Source organism: Phalacrocorax aristotelis, chromosome 12 (genome assembly GCF_949628215.1).
Source record: "Phalacrocorax aristotelis chromosome 12, bGulAri2.1, whole genome shotgun sequence".
Classification (NCBI taxonomy): Eukaryota; Metazoa; Chordata; class Aves; order Suliformes; family Phalacrocoracidae; genus Phalacrocorax; species Phalacrocorax aristotelis.
In genome coordinates, this window is record NC_134287.1 from 7,606,560 (window position 1) to 7,625,253 (window position 18,694).

The 18,694-nt window shown below is 53.0% G+C and overlaps 1 protein-coding gene across 2 annotated transcripts; it reads right to left on the bottom strand.

The window, feature by feature from the left end:
• Nucleotides 1-354: 354 nt before the first annotated feature.
• Nucleotides 355-18,482, bottom strand: LOC142063813 (uncharacterized). 2 transcript variants are annotated; one of them, XM_075108030.1, is made up of 3 exons: nt 18,329-18,482; nt 17,444-17,581; nt 355-13,407 (listed from the first exon to the last, which is right to left on the bottom strand). In XM_075108030.1, exon 3 carries the CDS (start codon nt 13,338-13,340, stop codon nt 8,904-8,906), a length of 4,437 nt encoding a protein of 1,478 aa, XP_074964131.1. In that variant the 5' UTR covers nt 13,341-13,407; nt 17,444-17,581; nt 18,329-18,482; the 3' UTR covers nt 355-8,903. The 2 variants fall into 2 exon arrangements, with proteins under 2 accessions (XP_074964131.1, XP_074964132.1); XM_075108031.1 differs by lacking the exon at nt 17,444-17,581.
• Between the last annotated feature and the right edge of the window lie 212 nt (nt 18,483-18,694).

Consider the following 18,694-nt stretch of genomic DNA (forward strand, 5'->3'; position numbering starts at 1 on the left):
GTGCATGGGGAAGCATGAGAAGCCAAAAGGCCCGGAGTCTGCTGTGGCGATGGGGTGGGCTGCAGGGGATGCTGGGCACCAGTAACTCTTCAGGGAAGGGGAGAGGGGCCTGGGAAGCAGTCCCTGGGAGCACTGAGGGGTTGCACTGTTCAGACCGCAAATACAAATCTGCCGCAGAAGGAGGCACCACCAGCTCAGGCACAGGTGTGGGAGCAAGCAAATCCCACCCAGGCATTTATATCCCCCTCTCCGGGGGCGGGGGCGGTCCCAGCCAGAGGGTGCCAGCCTGCTGCCCCACCTTGTGCACTCACTCACCTTTGCCCTTCCCCAGTTATCACACCAAACAAACGTTGATATCAAAGAGACGTTTAATAAGCTGCAATAAAATACGGACCTTTAGAAAGCTCATAGGGTGAATATCAACAATGGAGAAAGAAAAGAAACCAAAGAGGTGGGAATCCTTGAGGAGTTCAGATCTGAGTCAGGGACCTTTACCTGGAACAAGAACACAACTTCTTCCATAGGCTAGGATGAAATAAAAGACAGGAGCACAGAGTTCACAAAATGTCAACATTTAGAAAGTTGATACATAGTCAAAGTTCAAATGACCCAGCTCTTATAGCTATACATATTGATTTAAAGCAACTTAATATAATTTTATTTTCTTTTTTTTTTATATACACTTTCAAAGGTTCGTCAGGTGAGGTATGTAAACATTATCTAATGGAAACCCCTCTCCACATTTCCAACCAAGAATTCACAGCAGACAGTTCATTTTCCCAACTCGCGATGCAGTACTTCCCGCTCCCCAGAGCAACCGGGAATGCCGTCCCAAGCCACGGCTCTCCCAGGCGCAGCCACCTGCTCCTATTTCCCACCGCTGGTCTGTACAGTTCACATTGCTTAGGCTCAAACATACAGTACCGGACAGGAGGACTTTTCAGCTCAGTGTCTTAAATTCATATAGAAACAAACAGAGAAACAAAACTCTCCCAGGGACGCAGACACAGATGAAGGAAAAAGCATTTGCCATCAGGCTGGAGATAATATTTAAACATTTTCTTAAGGAAAAAATTACTGGGTTGTTGCTGTTTTTGACTTTTCTTTTTTCTTTTATAACACACCTGTTCCAAAGGCAAAGGAAGCATGGGGCTGGCGAGAGGTCCTGCAGGGATGGAACCTGGCAGCACATCCCGTTACACCCTCCAAAGTCAGGGACGCAGCACCATAAAAGCAGCAACGATCCTGCTGACGCTGCCCCACACAGACAGTGGGCTGGGCGGGAAGCAGCCAGCAAACTCTTCCAGGCAAAAGGGGTTAAAAAAAAAAAAAAAGAAGAAAAATCCAAACCCACTTAGGAAGAAACAACCCAATGACCTCAAACCCCCTAGAAGGTGAATAAAAATAGCAGAACAGCAAGCAAATAAGCAAACGACCTTCCAGAGCCGGCACTGGGATTGTAGCGGCAACAGCAGTGCGCTCCCTTGGGTCACCCATCCCCGCAGGAAGCCCAGGAGCCCCGGAGGCAGCTGCTCACTGCAGGAATTTGCTAGCAGGAGTTTGCTATAGGTCACTAACTACCCTACCCCGGCCATTTTGGGGGTGTTCCCTGGGGGTGACAGCAGCCCCCACCTCCTGCACCCCTGTGGACTCCTCCTTGGGTGTCCCCAGGCCAAGAGACAACCCCCCCAATCCCATGCTGGACCAAGCCCCTGCCAGGAGCAGGGTCATTCCCACCCGGCCCTGAGTCCCGAGAGCCCCTGCCATTGAAGCAGACATTATTACTACAAATCTTATTGCTTGCAGTGCCGCCCACCCCGGGGAACGGCCGTCCCGGCTGGCCACGGGAGCTCATCGTCCCCTGGGGACCGTGGCCATCAACCAGGTCTGACATTATCAAAATGAGATGAAGAGAAAGAGTTAATGCTTCAACTTTGATGCGACATAAAAAACCCAAACCAACCACCACCACCACCCACCCCGTCCCATCCCCCCCACGCAATAGCCAGCCCTTTGGTTGCGGCACACTGGGCAATAAAGCCCCACCAACCGACACACCAGTCAGAACAAGAACCTGTGGAAAGCCCATGAAATAAATATTTTAAAAAACTATTTACAACATTAGATCTGTAAGCATGAAGTGAGAGAAAAATGATTTTTCCTGCCCCAAAAAAGCTTAAAAAGTAGGTTAGCATCCTGCCGCCTAGCACAACACTATCTTACATGGCACCTACACATAATATATATTCACATTTCATTTTAAAATTAGGTACTCTTACAAACAGACTTAGAAAACATTGGCTAGCAACACAGCCCAAGGGACTGCCTGGCCTCCGGACCCATGTGGCCAAAGCTGGCCGGCTGCATCCCAGCTCCTCCGGCTGCCCCCAAGCTGCCAACGTGCCCTGAATCAAAACCGCCAGCTGCCCCCCCCGCCGCCCTTCGGGGAGGGGGTGGAAGTGCTCGTGAGAGAGAGGGCTTGTCCGCAGGGAGGGGAGGAGGGAGGATGGGGACCGTGATTTCTGCTAAGCCTAAGGGTGAGCTTAATACAAACAAGAACTCCTGAGAACATCTTAGAACAGATGGATTCATTTCACAACCACCAAGCTAAGGGATGGGCCAAACGGAAGCTACAACACACGGGGAGGGGGGACGCGCGCGATGCGGGGACATTGTAGCCTTCTGGGTTGCTCAAAAAACCTACCGCTACAAGAAAAGCTGCAGTGGTGTTCCCTGGCAGGGGGGAGCCTACACCCGCCTTGCTCCCAGGCCCTCCAGGCATACAGCCCAAGGATGCGGACCTGAGGATGCCTTGGCTGGGGCTCAGACCTCTTCCCCCAGCACGACCACCAGAAGCGGAAAGGCGAGAGCATGAGCCGGATAGCAGCACACGCCTCCCTGCTGCCCCAGGCACTGCTCATGCCTTCGGGAGGCTGGGAACCGCGGCTTTCCCAGTCGCCTTCAACTGGGAATGCAGTTGTCAGGCTGAAAGAACATGAGCTGGAGAGAGAAACTGTCCATCAGTTAAAGTAGGGCAGCAGTACGTCTGTGTCCATCTGAGATTGCGTCTCTATTTCCCGGGAGGTTACTAGAGGCTGGCAGAGCTTTCGGAAACACTGGCACGTCCAGCGGTACCACGTGAATGGCTGGGACATGAGCTGGGCTGCAGCTTTGCTCATCTTCACGCTGGCAAAAAGCGTCTCGGGCAGCTCGCCAGCCCGCTCGGTCCAGTGCTGTGCGGCTCCCCCCGGCACAGGGGGGACAGGGATGTGGAGAGCAGCGGGGACGAGCTCTCCGTGCTCTCCCAGCTCACAGAGGATGACTGGCAACACGGCAGAAAGTTTGCTGAAAGCGTTAGTGCCAGCTAAACGGCTCTTTGGAGGTTTGCTGCAAATGCGTCTCACTGATGTGTTGGCAGTCGAACACAGAAACACCACTGCACGCAGCAAACACGAGTGAAAAGGACCTCATTAGTGATGAATTAGTGGTGAATATAAACACATGCACACCTTGGATGTACTGCGCACACCGTCAGCAGAGGAACCCATTCCAGGGTTAGCATTACTAGACAATGCCCTAACAGCTACAGATAGAAGGAGCCATCCTGGGCTCAAACTGCTTTTGATGCAGCCCTCAAGTCCCCGACACATACATTCTGACTCTGAGCTCGGCAAACCCAGCCCCTCCAGGAGGCTAGGTAAGATGGTTGAGTTCCAGACTAGGTGAAGTGTGAAGACCTGGAGATGCCAATGACAAGGTGAGAGGGGAAAAGGTAACCGCGCAAGTGAGAGAGGGGGGCTGGCAGCAGAGCAGCGGCAAGGACATCTGTGGCAGTGCAGAGCTAAGAAGACGCTGCTTCTGCTACATGGACCAGGGAGCTGGGGTGGAGACTAGTTTCAAGACTAGGATGAGAAACTGGCCAGCAAGGAAAGCCAAAGTAACAGAAAGAGAGGTCTGTTTTGTGGGACACAGCACTTGTGCTGAAATCGGGGCTGAGAATGCAGAGCAGAGAGCTGCGGGTGGCCCAGAGGAGGAGGAGCGCAATGAGGCTGTGGAGCTGAGGATGGCACTGTGGTAGTGCCAGTGGGCAGCTCTGCACCGTAGCAAACAGGAACGCACTCAATGCCAGTACGGAATAAGGTGATAAATCACGTTGCTTATTTCCTCGCATTCATTCGGATGGTCTGCAGCTCCCTGTGCATCCCTTGCATCGCACAGAAGCTGCACTGATTGGAAACAGGCTGCTCTAAAGCAGGGGCCATGCCTCAGCAGCGCGCCACGGTTGCCTCGCTGCTGGATAAAGAGAAATGAGTAATGCATGTCCCAAGTCATTAACAAAGAGCAACAGGTTATACATATAGCATTACCTCTACTTATTTTTTTTTAATCTCCTGTGCACCATTATAGCTGAAACGTGGCTGAGTGGAGAGAGGAAATCAGGAAGTATATTGGGAACAGAGCAATGCAACATGAGGACCGATAGGGAAAAAAAGAAAAGGGTTAAAAATTCAAACATCTGAGCACTGATGAAGAAAATGGAGCTACCCAGGCAATGCCACCCATGCATCTCACATGCAGACCCTTTAATTTACTAGCAAATTAAATTGAAATTTAATTTTCTAGCAAATTACAGCATTCCTTCTTCCTGCCCCAAAATAAAGCACTTACAAAAGCAAGTGCGAAGCACATTAAAAGCAGGTCTTGTAGTCAGCAAGACCTGGAAGCTACTACTGGTGTCAAGTGGAGAACACACACAGGAGAGGCAGAAGGGCCAAAGATGGCATCTCCTGGAGCAGTGTCAGCAGGGAAAGGAGCCCGGCAAGGAGCTGGGGTTTCCTCACAGCAAAAGGCTTCAATGCTTTTCTAGAGATGATGATGAGCCCTGGCCTACCTCACCCCTGGGGCACCCTTCCCTGGGGTATCTCAAAGGATTGCACAAATCTGTCATTCAGAGAACTTTTATTAACGCACTGACATTCCCACCTCGAGGTGGGCTGGAGAGGTCATGCCCCAAGTGCCTGCTGCAATAACTGAGCCACAGGGGATGGCTTCACCCTACCCATCCCTTGGCAAACAAGCCTGCTCTCCGTAAAAGCTACCTGTGTGAGTTACACCCACCACTCAGGGCAGCAGCTGTGGGAGGAAACACTCCCGCCAGCTCCTCACAAACAGCATGATGTAGAGAACAATCACCCTGGTTTTCCTCAAAACTGTAATTTTTAAATAAGGTGGAGTTGTTGGGGTGAAAGGAGGAGGCAGAGGGCAGAGCAGCTCTGAGCAGGGTTTATGTGCCCAGCCAGGAAGAGCCCTGCAGGGGTTGCAGCGCCAGGGACCGGACCCACAGGGAGTGGAGCCGGGAGCCAGGAGGGTCTCTGCTGACAAGACCCCAGGCCATCTCACCCCTGGCCTAGCTGAGCATATCCTGCAAAACCACTGCTCCCTGCCCCCAGCTGGGCCAACTCTATTTAAAATGGTTTTCCTTGAAAAAACCTCAAAGTTATTTGCTTTCTCTTCATTCATTTTTTGAAGACAAGAATAACAATCCACAGCCCAGTCTGGAATCCCCTTTTCAGCCCCATCCTGGGAAAAAACACACCCCCTACCTTTTCTCATTAAAGGGAGCAGAAATTCAGATTTACACCTACAAGGCACAGCCCAGCTTCTATTAAAAGTCAGTAGGATCTTTGCGCAGATTTCATGAGCGTTGCTCTTTGTGCAGGACATGCTGGATCTAATGTGGGAAAGCCAGGACTCACCCAGGGAGGGACAGAACTGCTGGCTGAAGGCGATGGGAGCCCAGGACAAGCTGTAGGCACACAGGCCACACAGGCCACGTTGCCTGCATACTGCCCAGCATGGCCAATGTCATCTCGCTCCTTCCCAGAGCCCTGCGACTCCTACAGCATCTTGCTGACAAGGCTTTGTCCCATGGGGACCTGCTGTCAGCACAGAAAAGCTCCATCAAACCAAGCCAAAATACGACGTGACGGAAAGCTACAGATCAAGAATGGAAGTTCAAAGGGGAGGGGTGGAAGGAATATGATTTTCCTTTTAGCATCTCTGATTTCTTCCCATGACGGGTCCTGGCCATTCCTCTCCAGAGTTGACACCTGGCAGGGACACTGCCGGGAACCTCGGCGTGCTGATCCCACCACCACCTAAGCCAAGCAGTGTGCACCGAACTGGGACAGACACCCAGACGCTGCTCCGCTCCCGCACCACTGTGACGCCTGCCATCTCCCACCCTTGCCATGCTGAGCCAGCTGGCGCTGGTGGAGCCCCAGGGCGCAGGAAGGCAGCCGGGAGGCTGGCACAGCAGCACCCCATCTAGAAAGACTCTTTCCACTTGCTTTGTTGAGGTTTTTATCCTAATGAGGATGCCACTCCCAGAAGCACAGAAGATGGAGAGCAGGACAGCCTGCATTGACTAGCAGCTAAAAAATGAGAGAGAACAAAAGAGGGGGAAAGCCCTGAGGAGTGCTCGGCATGTGGTGCCCTGCACGGCTCTGCGTGCACAGCCCAGCGCAGGCGCTCTGGGAGTGACGGCGAAGGATGGGGAAAGGGGGTTTTGCTGCAGGGGAGTGGTGTGAGGAGTGGAGGTAAGAGGGGTGCTCACACACACACTTGGCCCAGGGGAAGGAGGGGAAATCCTGGGCCTGTGCGCCTGCAGAGAGGCTGCCCCAGGCGGAGGGAAGAGGAGGGCTGTAAGTACAGATGGAGAAGCAAGAGGGAAAGACAATCTGTAAGAAAGGTACAGACAGTCATTTAACTGCCATCAGTGCCCTCCTGCCTCACACCTCTCTTGAAACGCTTTTAAATCCTTTCTGATGGAATGTTTGACATATTTAATGCATGCAGTAAAAATTAAAGTAATAGATAACTTCATATTAATCTGTACAGGGACTGACAGGCTAGATTTAATCACTTCCTAGCTGTTCAGAGAGTTAACTTATTCTGGCATGATTCAAAGGAAAGGTAAAGAAATTTTTTTTTTTTTTTTAAATCAGCCATTTCATAGTAAGAGAAAAATGTGCCGCAGCCTCATATGCGTCAGTGCTGGGGGAAGGGAATACCTGCAATAGAGCCAGAGGTGCCCTGCGAAGGACATGCAAATCTCAAACGCCTTGTTTGATCCTCTACACTAAATGGGTACAATGAAAGATTTCAAGATGATTATCTGCTTTCCACCTCCAGTCCACAGGCTTTGGGATCTGGGGTTCAATGCCAACCGTGAAAAGCAATTCCCATTGCAGCCGAGCCCCCTCTAGCCTCTGCCACCAAGGCAGGCATCTCTAACGTGTGGCCTGCCCCGGAGCCTTGCTCTCAGCAGGGACAAGGAGCTTAAGCAAGGACCAGCAAGGCTGTTAAAGGTCAGGCAACCCCAGGGCCCGTGCAGTGCCCTCTCAGGCATCGCTGCTTTCTGCACGGGAGGAGGCTTGCATCGGGATTCATGCAAACAGACTTTGTGCAGCAACATACAAGTGAAACCCTGGAGATGCAATGGCTGAGCCGGGTCCTCTCCTCAAGCGCAGACTGCAGCAGTCCCTTCTCAGCCACTGAGCATCCCTGCCCGGCAGAGCCAGCACAGCCATGCACTCTGCACTTCTAGCAGGTTTTTCTCAGAGGTGCTAGGCATCGTGACCCTGTTCTGCCACTGCAGACTCCCCCGTCGACTTTCAAACGTGCTGCAGAGGCTTGCAAAAGAGCCCTGCAAAGGTGTCATGCAGGACAGGGCAGAGTCTTGGCTGCCTTCAGACTCCACAGCACCAGACACAGGCAAGGACAAACCAACTGCACCTTGCTAGTAAAAGGATGAAATGCAAATTACGGTAAAAAATAAACTTAAGTTAGTTCCTTCTCTCAACCCTATTCCAGCTGCAAATCCTGGCTTAGGAGGGTGCTAGGCAAGATGTGCACAAGAGCACAGGGCGAGGGCCAGGTCTCCCCTGCTGCAGAGCACCAACGTCAGGAGGGTGTTGAGCTCGTATAAAGAGAGAGATTCAACCTTTACCGAAGTGCTGCAGAAACTGCTTTACTGTCAGACACTACAGAAATCACCATGAGCGCAGCAAAATGGGAGACAGAGGTCTGTCCAAAAGCAGGGCATGGCAGGACTGATTCATCCCTGAAGCCAGCAAGAAATAAAGATGGATATAGCCCAGCGCGCCTGCCCGGCAGCAGGGGATGCGGCAACCTGGTACCCGCAGCACCTCCTCTGCTGCCTCCGCCTGAGCGGGACCTCCCCACCCCATGGGCTGTGCAATGGGGGAGCAAGGCAGCCATCAGCAGTACACACAGCAGTAGCTAATTAATACTTTTATGCAGGTAACAGTATGGGACGCCAGCAGCCACTACTGAACAAACTGACAAAGGGTAGATTCGCCTTTCTCTCCCTCAGTGATGGGAAATGGTTTTGGTTTTGCTTTAAATGCCACTAAGAAGACAGACATTAGAAGGACTCTGAAGGAAAAGGAAATGTTTGCGTGCACCCAAAGGCTGCCGAAAGCTACTTCATGTGCACAAAGGTGGTTTTTCTTTCTGCTACAGTACAAGTGCTTGTGCCTCAAGTATAAAACGCAAGCCTCCAAATCACACAGACGAGCTTCTTATTTTTATTTTTAAAGTGATAAATAAGGCACTGTACTTTTAACTAAAACTGCCTGGTTCCAAGTTTAAAAAAAAAACCCAAGGAACGTTCAAACTGCAGAAACTTCCTTATGAACAGCAGAGCCAGACAGGCCAACCTCTTCTCTGTCCGAGACACATCTGCCGATGCCTCAAATCATTATCCTTTAACTGCGGATTTTTAAAGGCTTGCTACAGCTTATAAAAGCAGCTTTAGTTAATGCATGGTAAAGGGTTACTACTATACATCAGTTTTGTACATGGCTACCAGTTCTTCACTATTTCGGATCCAGTCGCGAGCGCTTGCTGTGAGAACAGTCCACTTTTGCCCTCAGCTTCCTCTTGCCCTGCGACCCGCTGCTCTCCTGCAACTTCTTCATGGACCTCGTCAGGGTCTTCCCACTGCTGGGCTTCTTGTTGGCCATCTTCTGCGACCGTGTGGAGGACTCCCCCAGGGGCTTTTGCTTTGGGGACTTGGCCAGCTCCTCAAAGCTGGGGGGCAGCACAGCCCGTCTGCTCGTGTTCTCCTTGCCCTTCCGCATGGGGAGTCGCACCTTCTCCAGCTGCCTTTTCGGGGCTCTCTTCTCTTTCAAAGACATTTTTCTAGCCAGCTTACTGCTCCTTTCCATGGCAGCCTGCTTTCGGGTGGCAGGAGCTTTCGTGCTGACCTCCGAATGCTTTATTTTACTGGCCTTCTTGGCAGGCAGCTTGTCCTTGGTGGAGGAGCCTGACCGCTCCTGGGTGCTCCCACTCTCCTTCAGCATCCTCTTCTTCCTGCTGAGCTGGAGATCAGCTTTGGGTGAGGGGTCCTCCTGGGACCTGCTCTTCCCCTTCCGCCCCTTCCCCGACCCATCCACTGACAGAGATTTAGCAGGAAAGGCGTCTGCTTTGATCTGCAAGGCCAACTTTGGAGACATCAGTGGGTTGATGCACACGCTCTTCCTGCTTTGCTTGCTCTCCAGGGATGGGTGGTCCCCCGGGCCATCACTTTTCTTCTCTGCCTTCACCATGCGGTGCTGGGCTCGCAGCTTGCCCCGCAGGTTGGAGTACTTGCGCAGGATCCTGGTGCTAGCCTGCGTGGGCAAGCTGGGGGCAGGCTGGATGGTTTTGTCTTCGCTCAGGTCCTCGGCGCCGGTGCCAGTGGGAGACGTCTGGCTGGGAGCAGTGGCTTCTTCAGCCTCCGCTTTATCAGCATTCTCCCGAATTTTGGCCCAAAGCTTTTGGTTCTTCAGGTTATTCCGAGCCGGGGTAGTGGCGGCAAACTTCTTGAGGTGTTTTTTCAACCGTTCGGCTTGCAGTGAGCTGGGGTAGAGACTGGAAGAGGAATATTTCTGCATGGGGACTTTGATGGGGGGAATCTCCCCTGGGAGACGAGTGTTGAGTTTCTTCACGATCACTAGAGACCTGGTTTCAGTTGTCTCCAGAAACCACTGACAGATGTCGGACAGCTTGAAGGCCTTCATAAACAGCATCTGGACAGGAGAAAGCTTCTGCACTTCCAGAGAGCCCCTACTTTTCCGTGTCCTTTTCTTGCTTTTCCAAATCTCTTTTAGTTTGTCAGCTTTGTTCTTTACCTTGGGGGTTGGCTGCACCTCCTTCTCCAGCTGAATCCAGCCCTTCTGAACTTTCATGTACTGGGTGTTGAACTGAGCAATGAGTTCCTGGGTCTCCTCTTCAGCACACCACTCCATGAACTTTGGTTTGCTGTCAGCCATGTCTGTGTCCTCCAATGCCAGGGAGTCGTCATTCCCTGAACTGCATTCGTCCCTTGATTTCGGGATCGCTTGCATAGACTCCTTCCCTGGTGTGATCTTTTTTGCTGTGTCTATGGGTGTGGGTGCGTGCCTTAAGTTATAAAACTGGAGGGCAACCTTTTTATGTGTTGCAGCCTTTGCTGGAAGATGCTTGCTCCCACCTCTGCTGCCGGGACATGGAGATGAACTGGCCACTGGCTTGAAGCTCTCCAGCTTGCCTGTGTTCATGGCACTGTTGGAGCTCTCCTCGTCCTTTGTGCTGGCATCGTCCGGTTTCACATCCACTTGCTTGGCATCATTTGCAGGCATGCTGCTCTCTGGAGGGAGGAGAGTGCTTTGCCTCTCAGAGTCGGTGTGGACGCTGATTTCCAGCATCTCACCCAGTTGATTTTGGCTGCAATTAGCAGGGGGGTTGTCTTTAGAGAAATTTTCTCCCTCTGCCACAGTTTCTTTTGCTAAGATGCTTTTATAAGTTTGTCTGGTAGTGACACCATTCTCCTCGCCTGGCTGCTGCTCAGCGATGCTCTCTGGGGCCTGACCAGTGCCCAGCCCCTCACTGGTTTTGAGCAGCGTGTTGGGGAAGCAGTCATTTGGGAAGTGCATGGATGCTGCCCCATCCAGGTGCGCTTCTCTCTTGAACCGCTTAGCGCCAGGGCTCTTGGAGAGTTTGACCTGAAGGCAAGGAAGCTGCACAGAGCTGGAAGAACCAGTATCCTCAGCACTGCCCTCGGTGGGTGACTGGAATTGCTGGCTTCGGAGACGCCGGTCTGATGCCACAAGGACTCTCCTGCCTTTCTTTCGTTTCTTGTCTAGACTGTCTTTGGAAGAGACAGAGTCTTTCCCTGCAGTGTCTGAGCCATCAGGTTCAGGTGGCATCTCCCCTTCAGTGGGCTCTTTTTCACCTGCTGGGCTGTTATTTGTCACTGCATCCCCTTCTGAGATTTCAGGGAGGGCTGTGATGGCAAGCACAGCCTCCGTTTGCTCAAGGGAGCTGTCACCCGCCATGCCCGATGATTCGGCTTCTGGTTCAGGATCAATGCTTTTGTTCACATCCACACACTGCAAGGTGGCAGGGGGCTCTGGGGGGCTCACCCCTTCCATGGTGGCAGGGGCCTCATCAGGAGCATGCTGGCCTGGAGAGCATGGGGAGGGCTCTGCCGGACACAGCCCGCAGGGCTCTGCATCTCCCACACCTGGAAGCTGGGCAGGATCGCTGGCACCATCGTGGGCCAGGGGTGCTGTGCCTGCAGCAGCGGAGGGCTGCAAGGGGAACTTTGGCTCCGGGCTGGCAGGGACGTCCAGATCAGTTTGTACGTCAGAGCCTGGGCAACCTTTCTCGCCACTGGATGCTTCTGAGACAGGAGGGGCAGCAAAATTGGCAGCCTGCCCGCCGCTGCTGCCATCCCCGGAGGAGCCCAGGCTGCTGCCAGCCTCCATGGGGACGGTGCCTCCCGCTCTCGTCCCTGCTCCTCCAGTGGGAGGGGAGCCAGGGGGTGGCGAGCCGGCCAAGCTGTCCTCTTTCTGGGGGCTGGGTGGAGCAGAGAGGGAGAAGAAGGGCAGGGCCATAGCGGCTTCCCTCGACCGCAGTGCCCGGGTATCCCGGGGTTGCACGGAGCCTGGCTCAGCTCTCTCTTTCGTTTCTCGGTTGGTTGGTGCCCCTTTAGCCAGGAGCCTCAGGGAAACCCTTTTCTCGCCTTCCCGTCCTGCCCCTGCAGACCCCCCCACTGAGAGCACCAGGGACGGCTTAGCGCTTACAAGGGTCTCTGTTCGCAGCGCTGGGCTGCTCCCCTTCTCCTCCGCCCGGGAGCTCTTAACCAGTGTGCGGACAGTCGGGAGCTCACAGCACTCCCCGTTGAAGTAGTACCCCCGTGTGCTCTTCCTCGCTGTCTTGCGGGATGACACCGACCGCTGGCTCTCGAAATGGCACTCGGTGATGGGCTGGCTGATGTAGACCACGTCGCACTGGTTGTCGTAGTCATTGATCCTCAGCCCTGACGCTTTCTTGCTCTTCCGAGTGGATCTGAGGGAGGCTGCCTTGGCGCGGGGGTGCCCGCCGGGGGTCCGGTGGGTGGCTGGCGCGGCGCCAGCAGGCAGCCAGCCCTCTTTGGACTTGTCAAGCGGGCTCTTGTCGGCCGGGTGCAGGTGGCAGCCTGCCTTGACCTTGGCCATGGCATGCAGGTGGTTTTCTTGCTTTGGTCTTGCATCTTGTTCTTTTGCGTCTAAGTCCTGGTGCAAAGATGCTTTTGAGCTGCATTGCAAAGTGTTTTCTTTGTCAGCTCTGCGAGGAGAGGTCACCGCAAAGCTGGGATCCCACGACTCTTCCGGCAGAGCTCTGAAAGAGCTCTTTTGGGACCCCAGACAGCTGTCTAAGCTGTCCTCGCTGCCGTTCACATTTGCCATTTTGACCGAGATATAACCTTCCATGAGAGTCTTACCTGCTAGCTGCTCTTTATTGTCCTCACACTTTCTGACACTGGATTCTTGTTCGTGTCCAGCAGCTTGCTGCCCTTCCAGGCTCTTTGCGGCATGATGGAAATTCAAAGAGGAAGAGTTCAACGTGCTGAGGTATCCTTGGGTGGAGCTATCCTTTGGACTAGCAGAATGAAGCCTGGTGACGGGGAGCTCGGAAAAGTCCCTTCTCAAAGCAAGACTGGAGCTCTCTGCTCTGTCCAGAGACTTCAGCTCCACCGGCTGCTTCGGGGCTTGTCCTGTAACATGCAGGAGGCCATCGGACCCCGACTGTCCTGGGTCTGAGGAATAAGGGGGCTTTGATTCAGTACAAATAGCACCCTTATCTTGATTTTCAGTGCTTTGCTGGCTACAACCCGAACCACAAGTGGAGGCCTCCATGCTCTCCGATTCAGACAACTGCTGGCCTTCAGAGTCTGGTTGTACTTCAGTGTAGATGTCGTTTAGCACACGAATGAATTGCTTCTGGTGATGTGTACACAGTCTGACCATAAACTTTTCCAGTGGAGACTTCGGCTGATTGTTAGAGTCTATTGCTATTGTCTCTGCTGCATCCTCACTAGAGAGACAAAGAAAGAAGCAATCAGTAATATGTCCCAGGGAATACAAGTTTATGCTGCAAAACTGGAATAACCCTTCTCCTCCCACTCGGGCATATCGCTTGCCTGACCTCCAGGCGAGATCAAGCACCCTGTTGTCATGGGGCTGGCAGGTATCCCTTCTGTCCCCAGCATGCACTCTTATGCATGCACACAGCTGGCAGGACACGGACTGCACTTTCATTTGCCTCCCACTGCCAGAGCACCCATAATTACACTTATGCCTAGGACATCCTGCTGTGTAGGCACCATGTGACATGTTCAAAACAAACCTAAATTTCTCAGTGAGAATCAGATTTAGCATCTGCATGGTCCCAGCAGTTCTGGGACCCACCAGGACGATTGCACACCTCTGCTAGGCTGCGTGGGAGCAGAGCAGCATCCCAATTAGGTAGCCAGATGCCAGAAATCTTGAACTACTCTAAGTCTTCCAATTCTACTTATGTCTCAGTGGCAGAAGAGGGGTCTAGGGCAAACTAAGCAGATCCAAGCCTCCTCTATAATAGGCGCAGAAATTCTGGCGAGCTCCCAGCCTGCAGGACATGCAGGCAGCAATGCACCCTTGTGTGTTGCAGTGCCTTGCCATTTGCACTGACCTTTGATTTACTGCTGTTTAATAAAGTGGCTCTGCAGCTGATGAGCTGTCTGTCAACGTGCAGTGGTCGCTCAGAAAGTTGGGCTTCTACAGCACAGGATCACTGCCACTAGCTAGCTCTCAAACCAAGGCGATTATCATTTAACTGCTTGGCAGAGGCAATTAATTAGGACTTATCAGTGGAGATGTTCAGGGGTAATTACCCCGTGTTTGCATGAACATGTTAGAAGTGCAACGCCAGGCGCTGTTACAGAGACTATTTGCTCCTAACGGCAGCACAGGCGATGCCAAGCCAGTCCCTGCCATGCCGAGGGGGCTGCACGTCTTGGCGCCCATGCTGTTTGGCACAGGAACTTTGCCAGCAACGCCAGGTTGCTTTGCAGTAACGGTTGCACTTTGTACCTCCTGGCCTTGTACCAGAGGAGTGAAAGTCGTTTCCCTGCCTACAGCCTTGCTCTTCCCCCACAGCATCGGATGCCGACCTCGCTCACTCATGTGGGTCAAGGAGGGCAACGCTTATCACAGGGTTTGGGGTCAGGTGGGGAAAAGCGGCTTTATCTAGAGTGGGGTTTTCCCTCCCCATGCTGCCAGGCACAGGGCTTGACAAGCAGACAGGGAGGAAAAGCCCCAGGTCAGAGGACCCATCCAGGGACAGGGACTGTCCATGCTTGGTGGCAGCCAGCGTGCTGGAGCCGGCCCCAGGCAGCCCTCACCTGCTGCTTACTTACTGCTTGCTGGCTGCTTCCTTTTTTTAAACTGACAAGCACCAGGGAGACACCTCCAGCAACCCGCTTCCCCAGGTTCGTGGGGTCTGCTCCCAAACTCAGTGAAGGGCAGGGAAAGGTGCTCAGGGGCCACTTCGGGCTCCGGGCTGTCTGTGTGGCACCTGGTCTCCTCTTCACCCAGAAATGCTAGGCTGCAGCCAAGCCTGCCCTGAGCATCTGCTAGCCAGCCCTTTGCTTTCCAGTTTCCCCAAATTTTTAAGCATATCAAGGGTTTGCCTCTCAATCACAGCCACTCAGTTTCCTTAAAGGCTTCTTGGGCAAGGTTTTCCCAAAACCACCTGGAAAGGCTGAGCAAGCTAGGCTCACCGAATGTGGTCCAGCATCTCCAGAACATACTCCCAGGGTTAGCGATAAACAACATACCTCAAGACTGCTTTACTACACCCAGACGAGAAAAACGCCTTCCAGCTACCATCTCAACTGGTTCTACCTGGTGCTGCGATGACTTTCAATTTGCAACGCCTGGGATTAGTTCAAATAAAAATGCTCAGGTACAACCTGGCCCCTCTCCAGAGCCCTGCATGGGAAGGGTTATGTCAGTCAGGATCTCTTACACAGCCCAGCTCCTCCCCTTGCCTTGCTGAATAACAAAGGGGATAAAAAACCTTTTGCCTGCTGTAAGAGGAGGGCTTGGAGCAGGGGGGCTTTGCAAACAGGCAGAGCTCAGCACAACTTTTTTTCTACCTGTGCAAAGAGGGCAGTTGCTTTCCTCTTACCTGCTTGCAAGCCCAGCTCCTAAAAGCAACAGCCATCTCCCCCAGTGAGCCTGAATTTGTGGGGCAGCAGCAGAGGTGTGCCCCTGCCCCAGCCCACGCCGCTGCCACGCTCCTGGGGCAGCCTTGGGAAGCAGTTACGGTGGCAAAACAACCAAGTCCCTCCTTGCCCAGGCACCTTTGGGTGCTACGCGCAAACGGCTGTGAAGAAAGAGTCCATGGCATAAGCAAAGTGGTTGCTTGGGTGGGTGGCAAGGAAGAAAAGGCGAGATACCAGCTGGGCGATGCCTGGTGAGGGAGGAGATTGTGGGTCTGTGTATGGAGTCCCTATTTTGGGAGAGAGGACCAAAGTGGCCAGGCACGGTCCTTCTTCGCCTGGCAGTAGCAATGCTGAATGCAGCCAGTCGCAGGTCATGCTTGCTTTGCATCGGCATGCAGGGCTGGGAAAGACCTACGTCCTGCTCGTACGGCAGTGGCAACTTGGGCTCCCTAGTCCTAAAGCCCGTGGGAGGCATTTCTGCCTTGCCTTCACCTAGTTTCTTCCTCTGAAGTGTGGCTGAGGCCATGGTGCTCTTTTTCACCTTATTTGCCTCACTGTACTCCAAGGAGTCAAACTGAGATATATACTGCTTGTCAAGCTGTAAACCTAAAAAACAGATAAATATTTTCCCTGCTTGATAAAGGAAATAAATCCATTCAGCCTCAATGCCCTTTGTCCTTAGAAGACCCATCTCACACTCAGAAACACAGTTCCCCTGCTTTTGCGGGTGCGTTGCATTCAGGTTCCTCTGCTTTCACATCACTCTAGCTCAAAGATAGGCTGCTACTTCTCGCCTTGAACTCATCTGCTCCTTCCCCAGCCCACTCCTGTTTGGGTACTGCAGGCGGTATCCCCTTTTTCTCAGTTTCAGAGGATAACCTTGAAGCAGAGCTCTTTCTGTCACCTGCAGATGGGCTCTGAGCGTGGCTGGATACCACCTCAGTCCTTCCTCTCTCCATTCCTCTGGGGCAGTGAGCCTGTGCTTCTCCATCCCCAGATCTCCCAGACACAGCCCTGTGCTCCCTGGGATCTGCTAATCTGTGCGCCTTGGTAGCTGCTCAGCAGTTCCCACCATTCCTGTCTGTTCCGGCTGTTACTACTAAATAAAATGTGCCCATGGCCGTTCTCCTCCCAGTGGCCGATGGACGCAGGATTGCTCACATCCTCACTACTTAAGTCAGTTTCAGAGAAGAGCTTATTTCATGTTCAGTTGTAATACAAGAGTTTATTTCAAGTGCCCCACAGCTTCAGGCAGGGTTGCTTACGGTCTGTGTAAACTGTAACAGAGAAACTATTTATTCACGTGGCTTATCAGAGAGGAGAGGAGAGGTCAGCTGACTGCAGAGCTGAAGTGCCTTGCCGGGGGAAGGTGCCAGCTACTAACAGGTTCCTCAGCCCTGCTGGCAAAGGCACAGTGGGAGCTGAAGGCTCACTGGCAAATGCAGAGGATGGGAATTGGCTATGTGGCTTTAAACAGGAGGAAAAATTGTTCTCAGGAGGCAGACACCCCTGTCTCTGAAAAGCCTGCCTTTCAGGAGGCACAGGTCAGCCCGGCAGAAACTGCTGGGCTCAGCAGACAAGCAAGGGAGCCCAGGGCTGCCCATACCATATGCAGCCTTCTCCTCGGTGCCTGTGCTCACCCCTTCTCATGGGGCTTGGTCTGAGGCTCTCTTAGCTTTGGGTGTGCATGAAGAATGTGTCATCACTCTCAAGGGCTGGAGAAGCTACAAGCCTACTGCAGTTCTGTGGCCGGGAGGGGTGACTTACTGGGGACCCTCTATTCCCATCGCCAAGCTGCAAGCGCAGTCACAAACCAGTATGGGGTACCCAGAAGGATTCACTGTGATGGGAGAGACAACCCACCTGCCAGCGTGCTTTCCTGCAGAGCCTGGGAGATGGCAGGTGTTCCCTTTCTGGCCACCAACCTTGAAAGCTGCCTACACAAGGCTGCGGCTGCTGGGGGCTCCTCTTCCAGCTTCCAGCACCGCCGCATGTGTCACCCTGTGCCAGCAGAAGACACCCGGGTGTCTCAAGCAAATCTTGTCACCTGAGCCCCTCGCTACCTCCTGGCCCTTCTAGTTTTCCCAGGGCAGCCCTGTTCTCTCCTCCTTCCCCGCCTGCCGCAGAAGGTGTCAGAGGCATCAAGGGGCAGGAGCTGTCAGAGACACAAACGGAGCTGTTGCTACGCAACCCTGGTGCTGCAGCAATTAGCGCCGGGGAAAACGTGCTGTGCTCTAAAGCTATTTGCATAGCTGCGTGCTGCAATACATTTGTTTGCATTGTGCCTCTACTGTTCAGTGGAGTTTGAAATCTACCCTCCCCCAGCTCTTGCTGGGGGGGGACCCGGGGCTTTCAACAAAGGCCACGGTGGTTGGGGATGACGGGGTTGAGGGAAGGCAGGGGTTTGTCTGTCCGTAAGACCTATAGACTGCACAGGTATAGGATTTACAGTATAGTGGGGGGAAAGGACACGTTATCTGCATTTCATCCTGTGCAGCCCAAGGAGCTTTGCCCACCTTGCAGAGCTAGCTCCAGCCGTGCCCCCGACCTGCTGGTGGGGCTGTCACATCTCCCCCCTTCTATGGGTGCACCGGGGTGACACTGCACTTGTTCTGCTTGTGAATGCCAGAAACAGAGCTTTAGGGGCAGCCCAGCCTACCTCTGGTTCAACAGTGTATTTCTGGGGGGGAGCAAAGGGAGAAAAAAAAAGAGAGGAAGAAAGAAATCAACTGGTTCATACCAACCTACCTGGGAAGCCGGTCTCCGAAAACCTGCCAATTGCCAACTGCAATCTTCTGGTTTGCCCACCCCAAGTTTCTCACTATTGAACATGAAGCCTGTGCCCTTTTTGGGTTTCTTTTTTTTAGCCCTTGAACATCGGTTTGATTGTTATAAGTTTACAGGTATGTTTTGTACCTCAGAGGCACAAGAAGCAGCAGCAGAACAAAAGTTCAAGGCTAAGTGTTTCTGTTCCTTTCAGACCACTCTAAGCACCAGGATTATAGTTCTGTAAAAGAAACAAAACATAGCTATAAACTTATAAAATCCAATTTAGTATTTTTATGGGGACGACCTCTCCCCTCCCTCTCCTGCTGCCACACAGTGGACTTCGTG

Coding starts and splice junctions, on each gene's coding strand:
- LOC142063813 (XM_075108031.1), bottom strand. CDS start 13,340: ATGGTCAGACTGTGTACACATCACCAGAAGCAATTCATTCGTGTGCTA.